Here is a 27,639-nt window from a genome sequence, read left to right as displayed (position 1 = left end):
ATTCAGTCCATCTGCACTAGGGGCATGCTTATTCTCAGTGCTGGACTTGAGAGTAGAGAAGTGAATGATCTGAAAGAAGAGCAGAAAAGTCTCTCTCTAACACCACAACATTTTAGCGCACTCCAAACTGTGCAGCAGACACAGCAGCGTTTCCCTCCCTCCTTCTGCTCAGGTAAAAGGTTAGCTGACTTGTTCTACAGCTTTGGGCCCTGGAGGCCATGTAGCTTTCAGAGATAAGCAGGGTCTGAAGCTGGGTCAAGTGAATTAGCAAGACAAACAGATGACTATCTGGAAAGAGCCTGAAGGTAAAGACTTACAGCAGAATTCAAATGGGCAAAGCCAAATTGTCTAGAGAACCACCTGACAACTTCTGGAGCAGTCCTTCTACCACTCAGGATAGACAAGTCAGTGAGTGGGCCTGTCCGTCCCACGTGTTTACAGACTGCAAGAGAGAATGTTACTAAAACCAAAGCCCACAAGTATGGCAAGGTTTTCCTTCATAAAAGCCCAGACCATTTCAGCAGAACAGTGGTCATGAGCAAACCAGTGTGGAGTGCAGGATGGAGGGAAAGACAGGGCAGTAAGGGAACTCATTCAATTTAAAGTCTTCATTGTGAACCAAATACACGTCTCACCATGGCAGCGGTCCTTATCTGTATATACAGCAGCTGTATTACACAGCTGGGGGTTTAACTCGGTAATTAGTAATATGTCCTGATGCATGCTAATTAAGGAATAGGTGCCATGCAAAATGTATTCAATCCTATTAGGACAGGTACCATTTCTAAGTTTGGTTCTCTCAGACATCAAGAAACAGTTATGCTTCTGGTTCTCTCTCACAGCTTTGTAAGTAGTGAGAGCTGGAGACTATGGCGATGAACACCACAGAGATAACTGCGAAGTGAAAGGTAGTTAACTGTTCGATCTGCACAGATGATGAGAGAACAATGATCCCAGACTTTAATATAGGAACAACACTAAGTGGTTCTGCAAAAGTTCTGCAAGCATTTTGCAAGACTAGTCCTGGATTAAATCTATCAATTGCATGAAACAATGATAATACCCACCTCTCCCAGAGTGATTTCAAAGTGCTTTACAAAGGACTGCAGTATCATTATCCCCATTTTACAGACAGATAAACTGAGGCACAGAGCAGAGAAGTGACTTTCCCAAAGTCATCCAGCTGGCTAGTAACAGAGCCAGGAATAGAAGAGCTGCAGCTAATCTACTGTAGTCAGTCCCCTTGTGAGGAGCATGACGTTCTGGAAATAGAAGGTTTACGTAGGGAATTAATACTTGTTGAGTTGAACAAGTTATACACTTTGGAGTCTTCTTCCCCTCCTGCTACCACCTTGAGCTGTCTACACCAGGTGCTGGTGGTGCAGGGGCGGACGGCTAACGGACAGTCTGCTAAACCACTCATCAATACTGCTCTGGCTCACTCTGTAGTTTTTATAATGGAAGCATTTTCTATGTGTAATTCAAGAGGTACATTTAAAAGGGTTTAAAGAAACCAATCCTTTACATAAACCTGATTAAAATGGCAAAGGCTCCTGGAGACCGCATTGCAAAGCTAAACACACACAGCCCTTCAGCGCTTCTGAAACAGGGGCCCATACCCCTCTAATTCACACTGGACAGAAGGGTGGGGAAGGCAGACTGAGTGGCAGACGGCTGGCTGTGAGGTTTACATTTTGCTCTTTAAGGTAACATCACTGAGAGTTCCATTTTTATTTTCTGACGTATGGAACGTTAAGAACTGGAATGATTCCCCGAGGATTGTTGCCGTATAGGAAAGGAAAATCACCAATCAGACATCCATAAAGACAACAGCGAGCATTAAACACCAGACTCGCAGTGCCTAGTCTAGTACTGGAGTCCAGCATTAAAAGCAGCAAAAGAGAAGACAATGCATTTGGCACTTTTCCTCCAATACTGTTTATTCAGGTCAAGCCCACACTCGGCTTTCAGATTCCTCTCGCTCTTTTGGAAAAGATGTGTTTTTGTTGTCACTGAAAGAAAACCAATACAAGTTCTACGATGTCCTTTGTGCACATAGCCAGAGACGAAGGTGAGGAACTCATTAGTAAAACAAGCAGAAACAAGAAGAAATAGTAGTAGTACGCTGAGATCCTTAGAAAAAAGGTGCCATATCAGAACAAAGAGCTTTACAAGCATTAAGCACGTTTCAACATCCCCACATCCATCACAATAACACTCTCACACTCCTGCTACACACAAGTTACTGAAGCACTGCACCTATATACAGCTGTGGAATTCCAGATATAGGGACGTTAGCATATGTACACTCAGGTTTAATTGCCCAGAGTACTCACCAAAGATTCAGTCCATGATTAGCGTGCGGTTTTGAAGAGCAAGTCAATTTTTGAGCTAGAGCGCACATGCACAAAAAGAGCATCTGGGGGGAACAAAAATCCACTTAACGTCTAAGTGGCTAAGTTTCACAGAAGTATTTGCTTCCGTGCAGAGGATAGGATTTCAGTTGTAAGAATAAATGTCCCCCTAAAACGTTAGGAACACCTCTTGAATTAAGATGAAAACGCACATGGAATCAGTGTGCTAGTCGATATACCTTAAAATTAATCCATGATCTGCAGTTGGTTTCAGTTTGACTTAATCAGCCCAAACCTCAATCAGCATTTCAGTCACTCCCATTTCAATGCAGTGAATAGAACTTCCTCGTCTCCCTAACCCACCCTTGGCACCATCATGGGAGCATACATCTTTCTGGCCCACACTTGGAAGGAGTTCTCAAGACCAAGTATTTTTAACCCCTGTCCACTCCACGCCATGTGCATTTCTATGCCTCACAGAAGTTTATCCTTGTCTTAGAAGACAATCTGCATTCCCTCCCCTCCCCCCCAGTCCTACTGGCAAAGCAAAGAGGAACAATATAAAATTGCGCTGCAATTAAGGTCTAGGGGAAAACCTAGTTAGCAAGGTTAAGTCCTTGTAATTACAATGAGTTAAGCCAAAAGAATAAAACCCTGATATTTTTTAGACTGACTGGTTCCCTCTCCCTTCTCCACAGCACCCCATCATCCCAGAATTGTGTTACCCACCATTGTCAGTGACCACTGCTAGTTACACAATTTGATGTTTAGAAGTGTAATCAGCCTGCATTCCACGGTAGCCAGAAAGTCATCTTTTGTACCACCCCATGGGTAGGATTATTTCTCCACATCAGCACCTGGCAGTACAAGGGTTTTTGATTGATTGATTGTTTAAACTGGAGCTTCCATGTCTCCAACTCCATGTCTGATTCTCAGAGTAGATCAAGAATTAATTGTACATACGTCTTTTGATGTTACCAAATCAAGCGTCTTCCTCCACACAAAAGATTCTCCTCTGCTGAAGATGGCCCATTAACATTTATATAGCTATCATTGTTCCAGGCTGAAGTGTTAAGTCTTGCAGACCAGGTTAGCACCCCCACCCCTCGGAGGTCTTTGTATTCTTATGCTTAATTGTTAGTGCACAGCATTCCCCCCCCCCCCCTCTGAATCTTTGTTTATAATCAGAGATGATTTTTCTTGGGCGGTACCTTTCCCAAATCATAATCCTACACACAAAGCCTTTAGGACTAACTCAATTCCCCTCTTCTTCCCCATTACAACGCCCACTAACACTCTCAAATAAATAAAGCCAATAGAGACCATAAAAACCCACTCCCCCATGGAACTAACAAGAGCAAGTGCATGGCAGTCGTGCCCCGCTTGTATGTTAAGGCCCATCTCCACCACCCGCCGCTAGCTTTTCTTTTCAGATTCTGAGATCCTCAGGGAAGGACTAAATCTTCATAAAGCTGTACAGGAGCCAGCGCTTTGTTTAGACTGCACCAGTGCCCGCCGAATGGGTGTTGTTATACACCGGGCCCAAGAGAAGCACGGTGCCCATGTCTGCAGTGCTGCATCCCACAGCCTTGGCTTGGGCTACGTGTAATGTTCTCTTCCCATCACTGCATGTAAAGTGTGTGACGTGAAACACCCGACAGCAGCATTGCAACCGCTGACTCCTAATCTGCAGTTCCCCGTCGGTCTGACTATAACAAAACCAGGGCATTATTTATAGGACAAATACATGAACACTGGCTCCTGAATGCAGACACAGAGTGTTCTATTGCATCATTTACTCTACCATTACTTGTAACAGTCTCTAATGAGTACAAATCATTTCCCCAGCTAATTGCCTCCCCTCGCCTTCTGCCCTGTGCTGCTCAGAACCGAGATGAGCTTGGCTGTTGTTCCTAAGACTCTGGCTACAGTACATGGTTCACGGTGGCACTGATGCAGTTACACCGCTGTAAGCTCTCTAGCGTAGACGCTCTCAGCTGACGAGAGAGAGCGCTGCTGTCCGCTTGCTTACACCAGCCCCTGAGAGCAGCAGTAGCTATGTCACATAGTGCGGTCCACACCAGCGCTTAAATCGGCATCATTTATGTTGCTCGGTTGGGGAGGCAGAGGGGGGTTGCTAAATCAGAGCGCTGAGCGACATAAATTGTAGTGTAGCATGCAGAGACCAAAATACTGGAATGCAGTTGTTGGCAGTAATGTGGTCAATGCTACTGCAAAGCCAGGAGGAGCAGCACAAAAGTATGAGTTGTTTTTACACTGCCCCACCATCAACGGTGGCCTATTAATATTAGCTTTTGGACACCATTTTTTTAAATGGGGGACAGGTGTGAGAGAGGAGACGGTGGAAGACTAGCTATTTAAAGTTCAATGGACATTTTTCAGATCAGGCTCAAAAGTTGACTATTTAAAAGCTTTTCCTGTGTGTGTTTTTAATGGGTATCTGAAATGAATGCAAGACCGGAACAAAGTTCCTGGTTTTCTAGCAGCTCAAAACAATTCTGGATAGAGACATGGACAAGCATACTGCACTTGTGTTCTGTAAACAAACTATTTTATCATTAACCCCAAAACAGAAATTGATAAGATAACCAACTGAAATAAGATTGAGACTTTACTATGAACGCATGAATCATCATAACAGACTAGACTAGTGTTTCCTCTAGTCTAATATCCAGTCTTCAACAATGGCTGGTGGTAGATGCTTCCAAGGAAGGTCCAAGAAACCTAACTATAGAATAGCCTACCCATACAAGAAATTTCTACCCCATCCATTATCTAGAAGTTGGCTTATCCCCTGAAGCACCAGGGGGTTAGATCCCTTCCAAACATCAGACTTTTAAAATCCCAACCAATATAAAACTGCAAATATTTTCATTACACATCAACTTCCAATCCTTTTTTAAAGCCTGTTAATATAGGTCATGTTTGCCTCTGATATTCTTGCAGCAATGAGTTCCAGAGATATCAAGTAAATAAAGCTGACAAAAAGGAAATTATTTTGTAAATTTGCTGGGTTTGATACACCTGAAAAATGTTATTCTGATAGATTACCTAAGGCAGCAATTTAGAACCAAAACCTTTGTTTGGCGTTGCGCTAGAACAGCAGATTTGCAATATCAGCAAAAAGGCGAGACTCCATACTACTGATTCAGATTTCTGTTCAGTTTGAGTTTTACATTCTACTCCCAACAAGGAGGTTCCCAATTATTATATCATTTATAGTATCACCAGTTGTATTGCTTAGAGATTATATATTACATCCAAAAATAGTACAGCAGAAGAATGTTAAGGTTGCAAAGGCAGAACTAAACAGTTAGGAAATGCCTGAATCAAAATTGCCTGTGCACCATCCATTCTGCGCAATGAATGAGGCAGGGCTCCTTTTTTAAAAAAAAAGTATGTGATCATATAATTAAAGATCATGTATCATAATGCACAGACACAAGGGGGTCAAATTAAGGTTGCATGGGCACCCTGGATTCAAGCATTTTTAACTCCTAAGTGCATCACTTTACAAGTTTAATATTCTTTTAACTTAAGACTTTTGGATGTTAACTATTTTATAATAGTTCTATCACCACAGCTTACAGTGAACTGGATTTCTTCCAGGGATGTAGTGGTGCTTAAGAAAAATGGTTCCAGTTTACACAATCTCGTAACATTAAAAATTAGAGTGTTTACTAATCTTACCCATTTGGGAGCCCCTTACAGTTCTTAGTAGCAGATTAATTAATTCATCATTTTTGAGGAGTTACTTTTGTCACCACCTTTTAACATCAGGTGGCAGCATCTCTCCATCCATGTGTCAGGGATGAGAACAGATGGGCTTTGATTTAGCACACACCAAGTCTAGTCACACTCGGTTGTCTCTCTAGACATCCAATTCTTTCCTTGCTTGTGCAACTTCTTTATCAAGGGATGTAGTTCTGGTAGTATCTCCTATTGACTGATCTTGCATAACATGGCCAGAAGAAAGCTGACCATCCAGCAATACTTCTACTACAGCTCTTGTTTTTAAAGACACTTTCTCAGCTCTTCAAACTAATGAATGAGTTTATTGGTGAGAAGGTCTCCGAATTGAAAGCTGAAGTAATGAGTGATCTGTCTATCCACAGGTACAAGGAGCTGCAGTACCAGCTTTCCCCCAGCCCATCACCGTGCCTCAACCAGGACCAGGACCTTCCAAGAGTGAAAAGAGGCAGTTTTGTCTCCAAGCGCAGCGAGACTTTTTCCAAGATGCCAACAAGGAGGGTGAATTAGTGTTTCGCATGTACACACCCACCAAGGGGAAGTGAGTAAGACAGTTTCAGTCCAATCATAAAAAACTAGACAGTACCTACTTTCAGAAGGCAGAGACCCTGACTAAATTGGAACTAGGATTCCAGGAGATCTAGGAGTGCCGCATTGTGTTACTAATTTTCACGTTATCCCATCCAGAGTTGTGCTTAATAAGAACTTTAATGAATTTTTCTTTCATCATTCTTTCTCTTTTCCATAGAAGGTGACTAATCCTGGCTGATCCAATGGTATATATTTCTTTCCTATGGACGTAACTTGTGGAGGTCACACAAATATGATGCAATTAGGATAGCCAGGATCAGCACACATCAGTGTCTTTCAGCACAGAGCATCACATGGTACTCTTCTGTCTCAGACCTACAGCGAGGAAGGTCAAAGGCACACAGATGCATACGTATAAAAAGTCCCCTAAAATGCAAGCAAGTCTATATACCAATACTCTAGATACAGCTGCACTCTCCAGCACTAACCAGTAATTGCACATTTCTGCAGCTGTGGGTTATAATTTACAGCAAGAGACCTGGATTAGATATTTTTTTAACTCAGGGGCAGCAAAGCTAATTCAATTTACAGCCTCAAAACAAGTGAATACAACCCATATAGAGTTATTAGCCATAAGTTCCCGCATTTAATTGTGGGCTCCCACTCCCGAAATGGAAGGAGTTAACGCTGAAACCTTGAGGCATCTTGGCTACCTGGAACCTTCACTGCAGCAAGGACCAGACATTTTTCTCCAGGAAAGGCCTCTTTTCACTGAACCCATGGACAGCGCAATGGTTCTCTAGCTCTGCAACGGGCAGCAGAGCATGACAGGAAACATACGGAAATTGTGTTCTCTTCATTTCAACGTATTCATAGGCTGAAAATTAGGACCAAATAGAAGTTTGCTCCTGACACTTCTAGGAAGAGACATAACCCCCCCTTTCTGGGCACAGAGTTATGCATATGCAAATAGACATTAGTCTGATCAAGTGATATGCAAAGAAGGCTCAAAGAACTCCTTTGAGGGCTTAGAAAATGATGGCATAGCTACAGCCAGGGGCTTTTAATTCAATTTTATATGCAGTGGTTATTATGCAGGAAGAAAGCATGATGACCTCTTTCCAAATGCTGAACTTGATCAACTCTTTTTGTCCCAATGATGATATAAATGATACTCCATGGCTAGGAGGGACCTGCAGGTGGCTTCACACCTGAACTTCAAAGGGATCTGATAGTTTATGCGAGAGGATAGCCTGACAAAGAACTGGATGCAGAGAGCACCATGACACCACTGTTTGGGGTGTGGAAGACACAGCCTGTCAGCAAACGAAAGATGCACAGCTCCTTGTAACACAAAGGATGCAGAGCACACAAGAAAAGTTAACATACAGCCAGTTGGTGTAACACTTATAAACAAGACTTAATACTCATGCTTTTTAGGGGAGCATGACAACGTAGCAATGCAAAATCCATAGCTGTTACAGGCTGCATGCCAGAGAGAGAGAGAGAAAATAGACAAGGCAGGACTTGGAGTCCAAGTGCTCTTCAACTAGATCTGAGTCTGGGCTAGTTTGATGGCCTTTTATTGTAGTTACCAAAGACTGGTCAGGGGAAGAACATCGTGAAGGTAACAGACAAGCCAGACTGGAGCAGCCAAATTACTTTCCTGTTCCCTTTCTACACAATTCACTGATTTCAACTGGTTTGAAGGGGACAATTTTGGTCCTCCTGGCTAAAAGGTAAAGGGGACCACACATGGATGAAGGGAGAAAGTCACAGATAAGGGGTGGTTCCAGAATAGGGAATCAGGGGAAACCTGGCCTAGGCACGGCATAGGACCAGGAGCTTCGTGGGACACTCCTATGAACTATGGAGGTGGCCAATAGTTAGAAGCTGAAGAACCAGAGTGGTGCGCTGCCTTCGGGGAGGGGAGAGCCTGGGTAGGAAAGTTCTGAGTAACCTGAAGATGGAGGGAGGCAAAATAAGCTTCACGTTACTTAAATCCTGCCAGGAGTCTCAGTCTGCTGCAGCAAATTTTCAACATTTGAAAAGCTTCACAAATGAGCTGCACAGAAGTTAACTATTTGCTTTCTATCCCTATAAATATGCACTCCCCCACCGATAAGGCAACTATTTGCTTTGCAGCCACGTAGGCGTTTGCCATAATGTGGTGCTTTTCTACACCAGCTTCCATCAGAGAACCTCAAAGTGCTTCAAAATCAGAGAAGTGTCAATGCACCCAGTGTGAGTGTACTGCGCCCCATCCAGTGGTCAGGTGCTGCTCTGAGCGGGTCCTACCCTACCTGGATACAAAGGAGGTGGGAGTGGTTCTCTGCAGAAGATTCGGAAGGTGGGCTGGGCAGGCTTGAGAGAGAGTAACCTAGGAGCAGCCAAGGCAGGGCCAGAAGGCTTGAGCTGAATTTCGTGTTGCTGTTCTTTGTTCACTGAGCCAGGTCCCAGGAAGGGGGTGAGTTTGGACTTGTCATACCAGCTGAACTGTTTTGTAGAGAGTTTTCAAGTTTCACACTGAGATCATCTGCTCCTGTCTCCACCCACGATGGGCCACCTCAAAGTCACACATTAAATAACTCCGTTAGTCATCCATGGTGCTAGGACAGCAGCAAACAGCTAGATGTCTTCTTCATTAGGCTACTCCAGACCCTGAAAAGGTGCCAGAGTATTGTCTCCTCAATGCCCAGATAAATGGAGAGGGTTATCCAGCCACAGGACGGATTGTGTCTATTAATGTAACCATGTGTGTGATGCTCTAATCTCACTGGCTGCTTGAAGGACATTTTGGGGTTGTAACTTTTCCCACAGCATCTGCTCAGACCCCAAAGCCACTCCCTTCTGCAGATTTCAGGACTTCTCTCTGTTGGTCAGGTGTGTGGGAGGGAAGGGAACAGCACAAGCTCTAAGAGAAAGTTCCATAACAGTAGCCAATGGCTGGACAATGAAGCTTAACAAATTCAGCCTGGAAATAAGGCGTCAATTTTTAACCGTGACGGTAATTAGCCACTGGAACAACTTACCCAGGGTCATGGTGGAGTCTCAGTTGCCAACCATTTTTAAATCAAGACTGGAGGTTTTTCTGAAAGCTCTGCTCTAGGAATTATTGCGAGGAAGTTCTCTGGCCTGGGCAGTGCCGGAGGTCAGGCTGGATGACCGCAATGGTCCCTTCTGGTGTTAGCATCCATAAAAGTTATCCCGTAACTGCCGACTGCAAGATTTCTTGCAGCTCCCTGTGAAGCATTCGGAACTGAACACAGTTGGACAGAAGGACCATTGGTCCGATCTGTAGCGGCGGTTCCTATGCGCTAAGGAAGGATGCAGAAGGAGAGTGAGTCCCAGGGATCTGTCCTCTAGTTTCTCATCCTTTGATCAAATGCGTCCAAGTTCTCCTACCTGTTCCACAACTCAGACACCCTAGGATGCAATTTCAACATCATCTGTGTGACCAGGGAACCCTTAGGCACAACTGGCAGAGGGCACAAGTGGTGCGTAGGGTTTTATAGGGACCCTGGGTCGGAGATCTGTATAATAGTTCACCGAAGGGTGGCATATGAGGTCTCTATCAAGAGCCAATAGCCCACTGGTCGTCACTGCAAAACGTACATACGGATAATACTGAAGGAGTTACATGTCTCTACTGAAAATCATGCTCTTAAGGTTTTGGAGCTAAGGCAGGTCACCAAGAAGTGACACCTTGGAGATGATCCTTTCAGCCTCTCTGACCATTTGCCTCCTGCTGTAGGCCTCTTTGAAAACTGAGTCAGATGTGAATTTATGGATCCAAGAAAGGAAGGCGAGGGTGGGTCTTGTTTATGAAGAAGAACAAAGGGTTGGTCCTGTATCTCTTGGGGTGCAAAGAGACGCACTGAATCCTTCACCGAGGAGGCAAAGTGATACCGTGCTTGTCTCATGAAAGGAGGGCCACAGCTGTAAAGCACTGGATGGAGGTGGGGTGAGCAATACCCTACAGGACACGTGAAGTCAGTCTAAGCTCTAAGGTGCATGTTATGAATGTAATTGATATGGAACCGTTCGTTTCCAATACTTCTACCTGCTACTACCAGACTCTCCGGGCTTTGTTCAATAAACTTCTGCCTGATTTCACTATAAAGATACCGAAGCGCTGCGCGTTAAGTGGAGCGGTGAGCTGAGGCTGAACTAGCAAGCTGCAGTGGCCTGCTTCTTCGGGAGCAGCAAATCTGTGAGCACTGTGAGTGTCCAGTGGACCAGGGGCTGGGCGCTCCAGGAAGTTGCTCGGAGAGCTCAAGGGTGGGATGTGCCCATTGCTAACCTGCAGAGTGGCAGTGGGGCCTGCGAGGCCTAGGCTAGTGATGCGTGTGGCCACTGGAGCTGGCCCATGGCATCCTCACACCAAGGGCAGGTCCTGGCGAGGTGCCTCACAACCTGGGTACTCTCAGGGAGCGTGTCAGCCTGCTCAGAGGTGAAGATGAAGGCGCACGTTTGATAAGCTAGAGCCTGAACAGTGCAGAGCAAATGAAGATGTTAAGTGCATCTCCATATGTGCCTATTCCCAATATTTAAACTGCGCCTCGTATCGGTGAAGAATTAAGTGTTTAGAAATATCCCCGTTAATTACTTAATAGTATTTATTCAAATAGGAAATTAACAATTTAATCTCATTACCTGAAACAGACTTCCTGCTGTAATGAAAACGCTTTCAAGTATCATCCCCCACATTTTCACGCTGTAGTCAGCGGGCTATGTTCAGGCATGCTTGGGGCAGAGGACGCTACCCTGAGGCTGGTGCTATCATGACTTTGCATGAGGTCAGGGCAAGGCAAGGCATGTTCTTCCTGAAAGAGCCGTTTAAACCAAACCCACTGCAGGAGAAAGTCAGCAATAGAAGCCACGGCCTGTGCAGGTAAGTTAGAATGATTGCATGATCTCTGCTTCATCCCCAGAAAGCTGCACCAACTGGGCTCTGCTCAGACAAGCAGTCAGAAATTCCATTAATAGATGCCTCTAAAGAGTTAATTCTAAGTACACCTGATAATTCAGACTGGATTTAACTCAGCCCATTTTTTTAACTGCAAGCTGCCATCTATTACCAGTCTGCAGACAGGATGGGACAGTGACAACTACTTCCTGCCGCCCGGAAATAGCATTTCAACTTTTTAAATGCCTTCAAATTGGATAGACCATTTCATACGTCTGCCAGGCAGAAACCCACTGGAGTCCCCCAGCAGTTTTTTCCTTCGGAAGTGTCTTGGCTGCTGCTAGCTTCCCTACCACAAGCAACAGGAAGTCTCAGAGCAGAGGTCACCACGTCAGCAGTGGGGTGCCATTTCCTATCCTACAGAAGTATTTTAAATATGCACAAAATGTTATCACTGAACCCAAGTTAAAAAGAAGCCCCTAACTAGGACACAGCAACTGAGCTGAGACAAAATGCATGAGTCAGGCTCCAAAAAGTCATGAGATTTTAATACACAAAGTGGGTTTGTTATTTGTGGTAGGTTTTTGAGCCTTTAACGTTCATGTTTTCAAGCCCTTCTCCACAGTCATGACAGCCAGAGACCTCTTAATAAGAGCAGAGATGCTCACGTAGGTACCTGACTCCAGGAGCTGGGGGTCTATGGCGAAAAAGCCACCCAACGCCACAGGACTCGTGATAAGATCATGAGAACTGGCAACACTAATTGACAGCTGAAGCTGCAAAAGCCCTTGTCAGTCACCTCAGTGTCACAAGCCCATCCTGAAGCAGTAGTGCTGGTCACAGCTTTATAAGCAACGGGAAGCGAAACCCCGCCGCCGCCGAAAGTCCCCCCCCTTTTTTTTCCCTGAGTGGTACTCGGGGGGGGAAAAAAAGGTTGAGAACCTCTGCCCTAGAGGAATTCTCTCTGCATAAGCCTGGGCTTTTCTGCCCTGATGCGCTGAGGATGAACAGGGGAACCAGGCACTAAGGAATATCTGCCCGGCTGCACTCTGCAGGTTTACACAGCTTGAGGGAACCAGGTTTCACTTTGTGCCTTAAAGTGACTCCTAGATGAATCCCCTGAATCAGACTCTTCAGAATTTGATGGGGATCAGGGGGTCTCTTTCTTCCCTTAGTGCTTTATGTGGGGGTGACTAGAAGGGTCTGAATGCCTGAGAAGCCTCTGCACGTGGCTCGGACATAGGCTGACCCGATCCCAGTGGCACCAAGTTCAGAAGGAGTCGCTGGCTTGCAGGCTGCCGTGGGACATGGGGTGGGCTGACGCGGCAGGGCTGGGCAGGGGGAGATGAGCAGGGAACCTGGTGCTGGGCACATGCTGCACAATGGAAGGAGGCATTGGACCCCAGGGCCCCTTACCGGGCTCTCCTCACACTGGATCCTTGCAGGAGAGGGGCTGGGCAGCTACTCCGCAGTCAACAATTGCTGAGGGCACGGGCAGCTTCTCTGACCTTTTGGTGCTGGCCTTCAGCCACACGAATGTGGGGGCAGGGGAAGAGGAGGGAACCGCTGCCTGTGCCAGGCCTCGGGGGCCTTTCGCTGTTGAGGTGCTGCCACTGCTTCCTGGGAGCTGTGCTGCTGCAGAAAACGCTGCCTGGGTCTCTGTGCAGACGTTCAGGCAGTGGGGAGGTGCAGGAGACAGCACATGGCTTCCCCTCTGTTAGCCTTCCCCGCCATGCACACTCAACGTGCGTGAGCACAGGGCACGGACAGCCTAGCCACAGAGAGGAGAAAGGGGGATCCCGTCTGCTGCTAAAATCTCCAAGCCGTCAGGGTCTGCCTTTAAGTTTTTTCTTCTTTGCTTTAAGTTTGCTCTGCAGCAAGGGGGAACAGCGCTCTGTAGCCGAAGAGGCGGTCAAAAGCTGGCAGTCTCTCAGAGGTGCAGCCATAACTCCCTTGCCCCGACTGGTCCATTTGGTTGGACAGAGCAAAGACCCCAATGCCATGGAACTGTGGACCTCAGAAGGGCCAAAAAGAATCATTTCACCTCCTTCCTTTCTCCCTTTGAAGCTGGTAATTCCCTGCATAAAAAGCTGACCCAGGAGAGATCCGGCAGAGAGAACATTTCAGTGAGATTGTCCTGTGCCTGTTGCTATGTTCAAAGCGGCTCTAACTGAAATAATCCAACTTGGAGAGTGAAACCAGCTGAAAGTTTGGAAGCTGTGAAAAGCTGCCATTGTTAAATCCGTGGGGCTGACTGAGCTGCAAAAGATCACCAGCTCACGACACTCTGTAAGGCACCTACCTCTGGTGAGCTGATTTGATGGTTTGTGCAGAGCAGAGTATGGTGGCGGGAGCAGTTTTCTGTGTGAAATGACTGGACTAGGTATTAACTCCTGTAAATACTGCCAAAAATAATCCTTAGACGGCGAATGGGATTACAGCTCACACTACTGTCCTACAGGAGCAGAGGACTGTGTCTGGGTAGGTACGTGGACATGAGCGTGAGAGGAACACCATGTATTGTAAATGATGAGTGGAATTACATTCCCAGCAAAATAGGCAGAGGACAAAAAAAATACTTAGATAACCTCATTACCATTTATTCAATACTTAAAGTACACTCACCTGCAAAAAAAACTAGCACACCTGGCCAACTTTTTGAATAGTAGCATTTGAAAGACATGCCTAGTTCGTTAAATGTGTTATCGGATTTCACTCAGTTTAATAAAATCATGAAAACCAGCACGTCCTGGGTAGTCAGCGATACCATATTACAGGTGAGCCATGCCCTTTAAATAGAGAGATCTGATTACATCACTGTATGTTTCTCTAAACAAAAGCTTCCTGTTGTAATGATTGCTGGCTCCAAGGTCTACATGGCAAGGATTTGTAAACGTGTTAGAACTTCCTAAATAAATCAATAGTTTAAATGATGGGTGGGCTAACAGGCATGAAGTAACCCAGCTCACTCAGTTTTGGGGACAGTTTATCAGCTACCAAAAGATGTGTCAGGAATAACTGGAGGTGAAGGAGTCCAAGAATGAACAGGTGTTGACGGGAGGAGGAAGTCAGATTGTGCGGTGCTGTCCTGTAGACAGATTACCCGGCTCTCACCCAATTTAGATCTTCCCATGCGCAGCACTGGTAAGAGGAGTGGGGTGTTTGCAGCCCACGTTTTTACTGAGAGGTCCATGGAGCCATGGCCTGCGGGTATCCCCCTTTCACAGGTGATGGGCCAATCCTGAGAGGCCCCGAGCAACTCCCTGCTGCCATGCCTGGGAGTTGGACGCACTCAGCATCACAGGACTTTCTCCTAACGGCACCTGCAATGGAAGCTTTGCCCACAGATGCCTAGGCTCGTCTCACCTGTTCACCATGTAGTGGTGGACAAAGCCCCCCCGCCCCTCCCAAGAGACAGAGATCTGAAGACTGGCATCCTCTGTGGATTCTTCCCTCCCAGCAAGCCTTCCTGCATCCTTCTGACCCACCAGGTCAGAGCCATTTCCTCCCGTCTGCTTTTATCTGCTGCAGCTGCCCCTTTGCTGGGGACACAGTGTAGGCTGGGGTATGGATATTTGTGATCCAGCTATGTCGGCCTAGTCAGAGCTAGAAAGTGGGAAGGGGCGGCAGGAATAGAGGGAGAGAACTGCGCTGCAGTCACCATGGAAACCATCCGTCACTACTGCTGTAAGCTCTTACCTTCTGGGCTGGGACCGGCACTCTTCTTCCCCGCTATCCGCCTCCTGCGTGCACAAGGAGAAAAGAACAGGACAAATTAAAATACTAACCCATTCATAAACGTCAGACTATTGCACTTCACTGGCTTGGACTGTGTTTGGGGAGGGGGCGGGATTTCTTCGTTATTACCCCTGTATATCTTTCTGCTGCTGCACAGGGACTTAAACAAACATACGGGAAAGAAACTTTAAATAAACACACGGGAATTGTTTCGCAACCGCAGAATTTAACACGCTGTTGCATGGTCTTCCAACGACCTCTGCCAAGCAAAGAGCACCAACGGTCAAGCACTTATATTGCTCCTGGAGGGAGAATCCCAGCGTCTGTTAGTGAGAGGTTCAGAATTAAAAAAAACTGCAAAAAAAAAAACCTGAACCCGAAATGAGGCTAGGTAAGTGCAGACCAACTAGAAACTGGAAATTTGACATGGGACGCTGCTTCTGATGCAAAATTAAGAGGTGGAATTTCTAACATGCTGTGGAATTTTACTAGGACTTTCTAGTAGAGCCTGAAGCAATAGTTCAGCAGAGAAATCTCAGGTGATTAATTCCACTTCATAGCGGATTTAAATGCACATTCCCAGGCCAGGACCGGGGAAGGGATGTAGAATTTGCTTTACCAATGAAAATAATAAAATCAAGTTTTGTCTAAGTAGTTCCATGTTAGCTGGAAAGCATTTTAAAACACAAGCCATATTCTAAATTGACACAGAAAGGTCTTCAAGGAAACCGAAGCTCAGCTCTTGGTAACAGGAGATAGAGGAAAGTTTATGCCCAGGTCACTTTGGGGCTGTAGGCTGGGATTTTATAGGATCATAGAAGTGTAGGACTGGAAAGGACCTCAGTAGGTCATCTAGTCCAGTCCCCTGCACTCAAGGCAAGACTGTGTAATAACTAGACCCGTCCTAACAGGTGTTTGACCTCCAACGATGGATATTCCACAACCTCTCTAGCCAATTTGTTCCAGTGTTTAACTGCCCTGACAGTTAGGATGTTTTTCCTAATGTCCAACCTAAATCGCCCTTGCTGCAATTTAAGCCCATTGCTTCTTGTCCTGGCCTCAGAGGTTAAAGAAAACAATTTTTCCGTGCCAGATTCCAAGCTAAGCAGGGTCACACCATCCATTATTTGGGAGGGAGATAGGCAAAGAGCTCACAGGTGCTGAAGGTAGTGATGCTGGCAATTCAATACGTGGCACCTTTTTCTTTTAAGCTAGCACTGAACCACTCACTGTCTCAGTGCAGTGTTATGGGGTGTTTTTGCCACCTTTCAGGCAAGAGACAAAAGCCAAGTTCCTCCAGGCACTGAAGATCCCACTGCTTTTTTCAGCAAGGGTTGGGTATTAACAAATCCCAATTTACTTCATTCTACCATGGATTTGTAATTAGATACAGGATTCTTCCACACCGTTAGACTGTTGTGTAGTGGCACTGTAAGTATACTGTTAGAACAGCTGCTCCTTTCCACCCCAGAGTGGCTGCATTTTTGTGGTGGAGGAAGAGGTATATAGCACTTTTAAAGGAGTATCCACAGAGGAGCTTAAGTGGCAGGAAGAAGTCAATCAGCAGAAAGGGACCATCTTTTGCACAGCTACAGTGAACAATCAGAAAGAGGGCCAATTCTGTCTATAACATGCTCATTCAAGGTTCTCCTACAGCATTGCATTATATTTTGTGAGAACATTTCAGAGCCACTCTCTCACCCCACTTCCTTGTGACCATACCTGCCGTACGGAGAGAGTCAATCTGAATCCCAAAGACTGTGTGTGCGGCTTGCCAGGGAACCCTATCCAAAGACAGAGGCTTTGCCAGCTACAGAACTATTCTCATTTTCCTTCTACATCCTTCATCAGCAATGGCCGCTTTGAAAACGCGCTTGCACCCCTCCCTGCTAACCCCTTCAGCTACCACACGGAATGCATACAGAAGACGACAAATAAGGAATGGTTTTGGATAGCACCGATCATGAGGTAACAGAAAGGTAAGAAATCAGATGGTTCTGCTGATCCTAGCCACAATCAGCCATTGTGTCTGCTGATCCGCCCTTCCAGCCCCAGCAGAGGTAAGTGCAGCCCTGTTGCTCAGGGGCAGGAGATGGGAGTGGAGCAGTGGGAGCGGGAGGAATTCAGACACAGCTAGCAGCACTTGCAGAATTTGCAACAAAAAAAAATGAAGACCTGCAATTCATAAGTCACAGGCTCAAAAAGGCGGGGAAAGGAAATGTCAGGTTTCACTACGAGAACTGGATAACCAGACGCTGCTTCCTGTAACTTCACAGAATGAGAGGCCCAGATCAAGAAAGCCGTCACTGCAGCATTACTTGGGACGTGTTAGTTATGATGTGCAAAATCCAAGGCCCTTCTTTATCCGAAAGGCGAGCTACAGAAGTGGAATGGCCAGCAGAAATATTTGCATCTCTGCTGTCCGAAGGTCTGATCCGGAGAGGTACTCACTAGCAAAGGCCTGAGGTCCACGAATAGTGCAGGTGCTCAGCACCTCTCAGGATCAGACCCCAGTTCAGACACAGTAAAGGAGAATACAAATAGCAAAACAGACACCTACAGCAACAAATCGGAGTTAAAACTGTGGGCTACACATGCCGAGGGAAAGCCAGCAGGACTACCTTCCACACCCCACGCCTCTCAGTTAGCAGCGTCATTGCAGCAGCTGGAGACAAGCAGGCCAGCACCCCCTCTCCATCTAACTGAAAACCCCACTACACCCCATCATCAGGAGAGACCACGATGCAAGCATCAGTGTCGTCACACAGGTACAGCTGTGCAGCGAGAGCATCATTGCTCTTCAGAGCGACCGCCCAGCAGCCGGGAAGCTTTGTCCATTGCTGGGAGCCTCAAATGAAGCGTTGCAACGTTCAGCCAGCCACAGGCACCGACTGGCCCAAAGTGTCTGGGTGCTTTAATCTGCCGCGCCACGAGGCCTCGTGAAGAGAGGCGTCTGAAGCTGGTTGCCATTATGCAGCCGTCCACAAGAACGGCACAGGCTCAGGCCCCTTAGAGCCACACCGCTGCATGCTGTACTGACCACGGCCGGACCGGCGACCTGCATTTCTAGGCTAGCAGAAAACGCAGGCTTTTAGGCGGCGCTTCCCAGCCACTTGCAGAGAGCAGCGCACACAGCTGCCAGGATGTGGTGACATTCTGTGCTCTGCCAAGTACTAGCTGCACTGTCAGCTCTTTGGGACAGGGGCCATCGTGTCTTCCTGTGTGTCTGCACGGCCCCCAGCACAACACAGCCCTCAGCACCACTGGGGCCTTTCAACAAGTGTGTAGCAGCACCCCGCAGTCATCTAATGGTGAGGTCAAACCCACAATCATCAAGCGACCAACAGTTTCAGGACTAGGCGCCTTCCTGGGTTTAGCGATGGAGTCGAAGTGTATGTGCAACTATCTCCTCAAGAACAAATCTGCTTTTAAGGAAAACACCAACATGGAATGTAGCTGCCTGGCGCCAGTCAAGTTACTTAAAGAGCCAGACACCTTGGCTTCTAACAACAGAGAGATTAGCAAGACGAGGAACTGGGAACCCAAAGTCAGCTTTGCAATCTGATTGCTTTTTCCTATCGGAGAGTTAATGAGCTGCCAGGTGGGGTCAAATTCTCAAAAGCACCTCAGTCCCTCAAGCACTTTTTGCCCGGTGTAGATCGGTATAAACTATTCTCAGAAGCAGCTGGATTCTGCCAGGTCACCAGACACATGACTAACACGCCACATGGGTTCCCCAGGAAGGGAACTTAATAGCCTGTCCAAGAACAGCAGTCAACAATGTGAAGAGCAGCCATTCGAGGTGAGCCAAGAGCTCCAAAGGGTTTGTACTCAAGACGAATGTGTTCTCCGAACCTAGGATAAGATGACGTGATGGAGGAACGCACTTCAGGGCTGCACCACCTCACTCAGTAATCTAAACTATGCAGACAATGCGGTTTTCAGTTTGGAACGTGCAGCAATCATCATCATTATAGCAAGTGGCCAGCTGCAGAGCCAAAAAACCCGGGCCATGGCAACAAGCAAGCACAAGGTCCCCAGAGCGCAACAAACAGCATGCAGACCATTCCAATTATCTTGGCTCCACATGGAATTCAAACCTCAAGAGCTCTCTGAAAATGTGCAGGCGGCTAGACATGACCCAATCAATTGCCATCTGTCACTGTTGAAGATTTGAGGAGATCTCAACATTAGCCACAAATGCAGCATCTTTTAGTGTCAGGAGTTCAGCTGCGCAGAACACAACCAATAATGGCCATATAAACTGGACTGCGGACATGTGCGATTCTGGTCAGAATTTCTCAGATCTCGCTACCTGCACTCTGATGCACAGCCTGGGGCATTTGGGGGAAACTCATCTCACCCTTAACCTTTAGGATTTATGGCAACATCTGGCTTCCCTTTCTATCTCTGCTGCCAAGAATCCTGTCCATCTGTCTGCCACTCTCTCCCCCTGGCCCGCTTGCATCTCACATATCTGTCTCGGTTTGCACACTCTCCCCCAAATCAGCTTCATGTGAGCATCTCATCTTGCTTCCTTCCTTTCAGTTTATTCAGAATCCTGCTCCCAAAACATTGTTTCTTCTCCCGCCCTTTGACTCTTTCACTGACTTTCCACAGCAAGTTCAAGCTTTTCTGCTTCATATTGGAGGCTCTTTGCAACTCCAGCACAGCTGACTCTTATCTCCTTCCCTCCTCCCAAGTCTCCCTCCTAGCTACCCCCTTTGCATCCTCATCTTGGTGCCAACTTCCATGCTGCACCTTTCATGCTTAGCTGTCTTCCCCTTCAAACACTCCTTTATGCTGCCATGGTCAAGAACGTGTGGAATTTCTCCTCCCCCATGAGCTCAGAGACCATCACCTGCCATGCTGACCATCTGGCCTATTGCAGTATTTTCTGAGCAAGATTGTAAGCACATGTCCTCTTCTATGATTGCAAAGCACGAAGATCCCTAAACACACTGGAAAGATATGGGCCCGCTTAAGCCCAGGACGACAAGTTAGTACAAATTGTCCACCAGAGGGCAGACGAGACAAAGCACAGACAAGCACAGCAAGCGCCAGAGAGACTCTCTCCTATGGGTCTCCCACACGCCCATGACTTTGAAATAGAAGGTGTTCCGGAAGATTGCTGCTACTTGTCAGTACGTTCCCCCAGTGCAGCCAACTGCCAGCTACAGAGACTAGAACCCATTTAAGCAGCAGTTTTTCTAGCCGAGGTACAAAGGCCATTTGGAGACACGTACAGTGGGGTGTCTTTAGCTGACAGCCACCGACACCGAAGTGTATCACATGCTTGCTTGGAATACAAACTTTCACACGCACTGTCCATTCCCTACTGCCCATACATTATAGCCAAAAGGTAGGACTGAGCGCCAGGCCAGTCGCTTATGGTTAGTGCTATGCAGAGGCTCATGGGGGCTGACTTCTCAAGCCAGCCCTTTGCATCAATTTACAACTCCTGTGGATTTAGAAGCAGCCCAGACGAGCTCCAAAGGGAGTCATGCCCTGGCTTCCTTGGCCAGAGGAATGGCAGAAATCAGGGGAAACAGAAGGAGAATCTCCCGGCTCTAACTCGGCCACTAGCTTCAAATGAAAAATGAAAATGCCAATCTTTGCGCCTCTCGGGCTATGCAGAACAGAATATGCAAAACACAAATCCAGTTTTAATTTGATGCCAGATGCCAATCATGAAAAGGGCCGGGGAGAACAGAGATGTTATTTAGCATTACTCAGGCTTATGCAACGGAAATCTCTCCATGCCACATAAGCCACACTCCTGTCCCTATGTAGCTTCTTTTTTAGCTCCATGTGGCGATAAGAACAGTGTTCATCTATGTTCTGAAATTCAGATGCCAGACTGCTTCTGTCTGCATGTCACATTTCTGGGTTCCCTGGCGCACACATTCTTTGGATAAGATGCATGATTTCCACCAGCTTCTTCCCAAACTGTATCTAACATTTACTACACTTTCATTAGCCATGGCACATTAGTGAACATGTTTGAACTCTACAATAAATTCATGTTAGCATACCTGTTTGCGACACATGCTTTTTATAGCAATATAACCACACCTCAGCTGCTGCCTGCATCCTATGCAAAGTGAAATGCTAGCTGGTAAAACTAGTATCAAGAAGCCCCTTCAATCAAAACAAGCAGATGAACTAATCAGTTTGCCAGTGTGAAGCAGTGGTATTAATATTTCACTACATTTTATGCATACCATCTCTCAGTTTGAAGACGCAGCTGTAGTCTAACTTGCATGGCACAGTTACCCATAGAAAGACTCCATCACCAAAAACTGGATCTGTACCAGGAGTTCGCTTTTTTCCTTAGAAATGTAATAATTAATCATTTTTAAAAAATGATTAAACACAGAGGAAATTATCTCTTTTCCATCAGAAGAGCGAGCGGCATCTTCCTTAGGAATGATTCCTGGTGTCAAAAAGGAATTAAAGCTGCTTGCACGACTGAACACACTTAAAAAGCCCCACTGTGAATGGCATTAAAAAGATCACAATAATGATTTTGGGGTCAGCCTGCTCTAGCTGGACATGTTAATAGAAGACTTCTGAACAATTTATAAATGAAATGCAAATAATATACCTACAAATCCATGAGTGGAAAGCCTGGTGCAGTTAGTTATCTTCTCTTCCCCCTCTGACAGGAGCTGGGAACACCAGCTCTTAGTACGGCAGTACATTCAGCCAGCTTCAGATCTGCCCTTCACCCAAACAAAACCCCCACTGACTTTCTCCAGGGCATTTTATACACTGACTAGACCAAAAAGCCTCTTAGAACAACCTACATGGACAAAAGGCTGGACATTCAGAGCGCCCAGACTGTCATTCTAACTTGTGTCTAGACTCTAGAGCAGAGGCTCTCCAATACCATGAGTGCAGTGATTCCTAGCCACAGCAAAGAGGCCAGCTGTGCCTCCACACACACCTGCTGAAGTCGCTAAGGTAGGCCTCTGCACTGCAGCACATAACCACAGAACAAATCAGCCTTGATACTTGAAAGGATACGACCTCCAGAGAGAAAGCCTTTTATTGGCAGTCCTCAAGACAGTCAATTGCCATGCACCTACTCCAGTGCCTCTGCAACCAGGGATAAAATCCTCAGCTAGTTTAACTGATCCACTGGCTTCAGCAGAGAGGACAATTTGCACCAGCTGGATTTTCCTGGAAGGAGATTACAGGGGGGAAAATACCATTTCCCCCCAGTTCAGCTGCCTTGATTTGGCATCCTTGTGCCGACTCAGGGGAAACAATGAAGTCAGTTTCTTCCTTTGTTTGCAGGGATCTGTCACACAAGCAACAGGATGAAGGAAATATAGAATAGTGAAGTGTGGTTGCAAATCCCCTGTTGGCAGGTGGCCTCAGGGGCGGATGTTGGACATGAAGCTATTTTAAATGTCTACACTTCAAGCTGACAATGCCCCTTTGAGAAAGAAAAGCCCAAGAAGCACAAGACCTAACCCCACGCAGAGAGGTGAGCAAACAGTGGGAGGAAATGCTGTAAGTACAGTGGTATCTGCATTTCCGAAACTTACAAAGCTTGCCAGCCTCCTGCTGCAGTGCTTTGCGTCTATGAGAGATGGCAACAAACTCCCCCATGCAGGAGTGAGCTGTGAACAGCGGTAACTAACTGAACACAGATGAGAAGGTCCAAGATGGTTAGCGTACTGCCAAGGCCGGTTACCTTGCAGGATTAACCTTGACAAGGATCATTTGACTTTGTTATGCCACTACTAGAAGTCTCCACGCCCCATGAGGCATGATTGCTTTGGAGTAAACTTTCATTCACAACTATCCAGCAGAATCAGGCCATGAGCTGAAGGTGGGCTCATCAGAGCAGGAGCTGAAGACGTCCTTCGCTATAGATCTTGTCATTATTAAGCTGTTGAAGTAAAGGTGTGCTCACTCTACCTACCTTTCTTTGACTACAGCCTTGTCCATATATCCAAATTACACTGTGAAAACCTCTCAGCTGGACAGGATCTTTGCTGGTCTAGTCAAATCAGCGGCTATGCACTCAAGCATTAATCCAGTAGCTAATCCATGCAAATGCTGTTCATGAGCGTGAGGGAGCGCATCCCCCCAGGTCTCCCAGCGCATCTTTGTCTTAGCGACAGCTGTCTCACACATTGCAAGCTCATTGGTCCAGGCGCTCTCATCATGCTTTGGACAGCGCTGTGCACATGAGCATAGTAGGCAATTCCTTTGCCTACCACCGGATTAGCAAATTCTTTCTCTGCCTCAGGACCTGACCGGATTAATACTGGCAACAGACCTCAATCACAAAAGTCACGTGGAGATAATACAGTCATTGCACAGTCGGACTCCTTGAAGTCAAAGGGAGTTTGACTCTCTGTGCATAAAATGCCCTCTTAAGAAGCTGGTCCCATGAATGGGTGACTTTAAAATCATTTACTGGGAGTATACAAAAACCCTGAAGGTCCAAAGTCAGACTGATTCTGTTCAAACTACTGTACGCAAGTCCCTCCACGGCCGAGCTCCGTGAGGAAGTTGTTTTAAGCATTCTCTTAAACAAGCTGTATGAACATAAAACCCACAGATGCTGTGTTCACAGCAAGGCCTGAGCGCCAGCAATAACATCAGACTGGTGAATGAAACCAGGACGGACTTGAAAACCTGGGCTGAAAGTTTAATCTTTTGAAAGACCCAAGGTCGCACATGAATTAACTCTAGCTCGAATTTCTGAAAAATGCTGACACAGCACAATGTTGAGTTCCATGCTTCGGGTTTGCTTAGGAATCGTTTGACACCAAGAAGGGTGTTTGAACCACAGAAAGCGAGCAGCCAGAGAAGCAACCTCACCGGGTTTCTCAGCTGTGGCATGGACGAGAATGAAGATTACTAGATATCTACGGAAATATTTTCTGAGTTAGTAGCAGATTCTGAACTGAGTCAATTCTGGACACCATTCCCCAGGCAGTGACGTGAAAACACCTATCCATGTACGTGTGTGCCCCATAAAACTCAATGCAGAGCCAGGGCCAGCCCCTCAAAATTCCCTGGAAGAGACAAACCCTAATTAGTTTCATATTCTTTGATACAGGTTATAATAGGGTTACTTGATGTATTCCAAGGACCACAAAGATGAAATACACAGTCACTATGTCTGTGAGATCAGCACAGAAGCGAGCGGTATATGGGTAACCCACATGGCACAGCAGAGAGCTACACTGAAGTAAATACACTTGAATGTGCCTCCCTGGATAAGAGAATACCTTGCTTTAACACTAACAAAAACCACACAAAACCCCCAAACAAGCAGCCCATTTACAGGGCGCAGTTTCAGGAGAAGAGAGAATTTCCAGTAAATACCACCACCACTTGGGATGTGGGGACAGCACCAGTCAAGTTAGGGTAGATTTCCCACTAAGTCTCCCCCGACTCTTTCCACTTCAGACTCAGCCGGGCAAACCAACACCACCAGCAGGGTGATGTGCTCCGCACTGTTAATGGAGAAGAGTCACTTCCCTCCCAACAGCATCTGAATGGAAACGCACTGAGGAGAGAGTGCAAGCACCTGCCCAAGGCTTAGTGCAAAAGACAGGTCATAAAACATCTTATTCTTCAATGTGCATCACTTTCCTCCCATTGCTCCTCCTCCTTTTTGGGGGGGCATATGCACATGAATTGCAAAGGCAGCCAGCCTACGGTAACCCTACCAGCAGCCACGTTTTCATTCAGATGCTAGCATCCCTTCTGTATTGTTTTCTGTAATGCACTGCTGGGTCAGGAATTGGCGTATGTGGGTCAAAGTCACGGTGCTTTTGCTCTCAAAAAGAAAAAGCCAGCTCCTAATGGGTATCTCCCCTTTTCCGCTGGAGACAGAAGTGATCTATGCAAACCCTGCTTAAATTTGGTTACCACTGGAACAACAGAAATAAAAACCCTTCAGGTCTTGAAAGCAAAATCTAAAACCCTCCAGCTGATACCACAAGGGTCAGAGTGTAAAATACAGCCTGACATGACCGACTGCAGCACACCACAAAATCAGATTAGAAACAGAAGAGATTACTGTCAACTAAATTTCTACATTCAATGGAATAGGCTTGCCTGCCGGGAGCATGACAGTTTCTGCTTTAATCCAGGAGACTTGCCGGAGGGGAATTGCGTGAGTGGTGTACATTTATATTCATATTAAACACACTGCATTAAAGGAGCATTAGGAGTGTGACTGCTTTTTAAAAGGATGACCGTATAGAGCAAAGGATCAATTGCCAACACCTAGACAGCCACACAGAACATTAAGAATGCAGCCTTACTATGACCAAATACACAGCTCTCTAGACTGCGGAGGACGCGGCTCTGCTATTGGACATAGGACAGAGAGGGAGTTCGTTATTTGAAGTGATCTGAGATTCTTTAAGCCGTATGTAATTTTCCAGAACTTCCAGCTTGGAAGATGTGGGTCACCTCCCCACAGGCAAGCATTTGCAAGTCCCATGCTAGGCTCCTTGTAACCGACGAGCATGCTTTGTTTCCTCTGCAGCACTCACTCAAATGCCAGTTCTCCCTCCATTCCGACCAAAGCAGCTCTTTGCATGAACGCAAATTTGTGCAACTCCAGCTTTCATACCCAGAATTGTGGCTGATGTCAGAGGCAAAACTGGGCTAGAGACCAAGGTTAAAATATATGTTTACACGTACACATGGGTGAATCTCAGGGCATGACTTCCTGGAGCCATTCTACTCCTGGCTGTTCTAGATAAGAAACAGTCTGTGATCAAAAGAAAACCCCTTCCTGCATGCTGTGGCAGGGATATCACAGTGAATGGACGCCAGCTGCCCATGCTAATCTTAACAGCCCTTATACAAATACGAGGGAAGGGCGCCCTTCCTCTAGTCTCACCAATACTTTTAAAATTAGTACATATAAAGACCGAACAAACCTAACCAGCCCAATCAAGTGCTTTCCACAAGAGTGCAATCAAGTAGTCACACCCTTGCTTAGGACTGGCTCTATTTCCAGGACAGACAGGCTCCAGAAGCATGGAATATAAAAGACAGCTCAAGCCAAATGGCACTAGAATAACTCGGAACGGAATCTCTCGCCAATAAAGAGCTGCACAGAGGATAAACAGTGGGGGATTCCGATCGCAATAGAACAATCCTTCATAATTTATGAGCAACATTAATACCACATTACATGGAATCAGGACAGAGCAGATGCAGTGCCCATTTTTTTTAAACGGATTCCCACAGAGCAGATTTCTCACATTGTAAATTGACTAAAGATTCACTGTATATGCTAAACATATAGGCTCTCTTCATATAAGAGGAAATTTTTACAGATGCTAAGGAGTTATTTTTGGGAGGGAAGGAAGGGAGGTATGCTGCAAGGGGAAGGAATGGGCCGATCATAAAACATTTCATCTTCCTGTCACCATATACGTTATTCATAACTATTTCTTTGGCCCCAGCAGCAAAGATTATAGATGTCTATTGTTTGTATCACTATTGCACTTATTGACATTAATAAAAATATTAAATCTTCACACAGCAGGGAAAGTAAGTTACATATTCGAAGGCCTTGTCTACATGCAGAAGTTCTCCCACTTTAACAGTCTAGTCAACCTAGCGTAGACACAGTTATACGGGAAGGCAGAATAAGCTATACTTGCAGAAAACCTCTTTATACTGGTATAACTGCATCCACATTAGGATAGTGCCAATACAGCACTCTCACACCCCTACCCATCAGCTATACAGGTACCAAAACCTGTCACCAAACCTACGTAGACCAGCCTTAAGAGATTGGCCATGCCGGCACTGGGCCGTTATGGGGTTGGGAAGAAGCTAGCACCTACAGATGCAGATTTAAGTTTACCGTTTCCCTTTATGACATTTTGCAGTAAGTTTCCTTGTTAAAAAAGCACCACAGTCCCTGCCTGCCAAAGGAGTTTTAAGCAGAGGAAGACACTTACGATAGACACACTCACCCATTCAGGCATAGTGGAAACCAGCACAACCAGCACCGGATGTAATGGGTAAAGCAGAGGCTCAGATGTAAGCATTAACAGCCAAACCACGCAGTGCCCTTGGTGCCTAAGCTGTCAGGAACTGATCTCTCCGGGTCCGTCTACACCGTGATAAAAGACCTGTGGTATGGCTGCGGCTGGCCAGGGTCAGCTGACTTGGGCTATAAAATTACAGTGCAGGCATTTGGGCTTGAGCTGTAACCTGGGCTCGGAGACCCCCCCGAGGGGGGTGAGACTCTGAGCCCAGGCTCCAGCCCCACAGTCCAAGTCAGCTGACCCAGGCGCTGAGATTTGGTAGGGTTGGGGCTTTGGGGAGTTT

General features: G+C 46.3%; 1 protein-coding gene across 1 annotated transcript in view; it reads right to left on the bottom strand.

Annotated features, from left to right (window-relative positions):
* The window catches only part of SSH2 (slingshot protein phosphatase 2), a 137,658-nt gene that overhangs the window by 72,109 nt on the left and 37,910 nt on the right, over positions 1 to 27,639 (bottom strand). Inside the window, exon 2 of the mRNA XM_067565886.1 lies at positions 15,265 to 15,308. Coding sequence (XP_067421987.1) covers positions 15,265 to 15,308 — 44 coding nt within the window. The remainder of the gene's footprint in view (positions 1 to 15,264; positions 15,309 to 27,639) is intronic.

This window comes from Emydura macquarii, unplaced genomic scaffold (assembly GCF_026122565.2).
Source record: "Emydura macquarii macquarii isolate MOO-44397 ecotype Brisbane River unplaced genomic scaffold, CSIRO-AGI_Emac_v2 contig_2699, whole genome shotgun sequence".
In the NCBI taxonomy this organism is placed as follows: Eukaryota; Metazoa; Chordata; order Testudines; family Chelidae; genus Emydura; species Emydura macquarii.
This window is presented reverse-complemented; position numbering and strand designations above follow the sequence as displayed.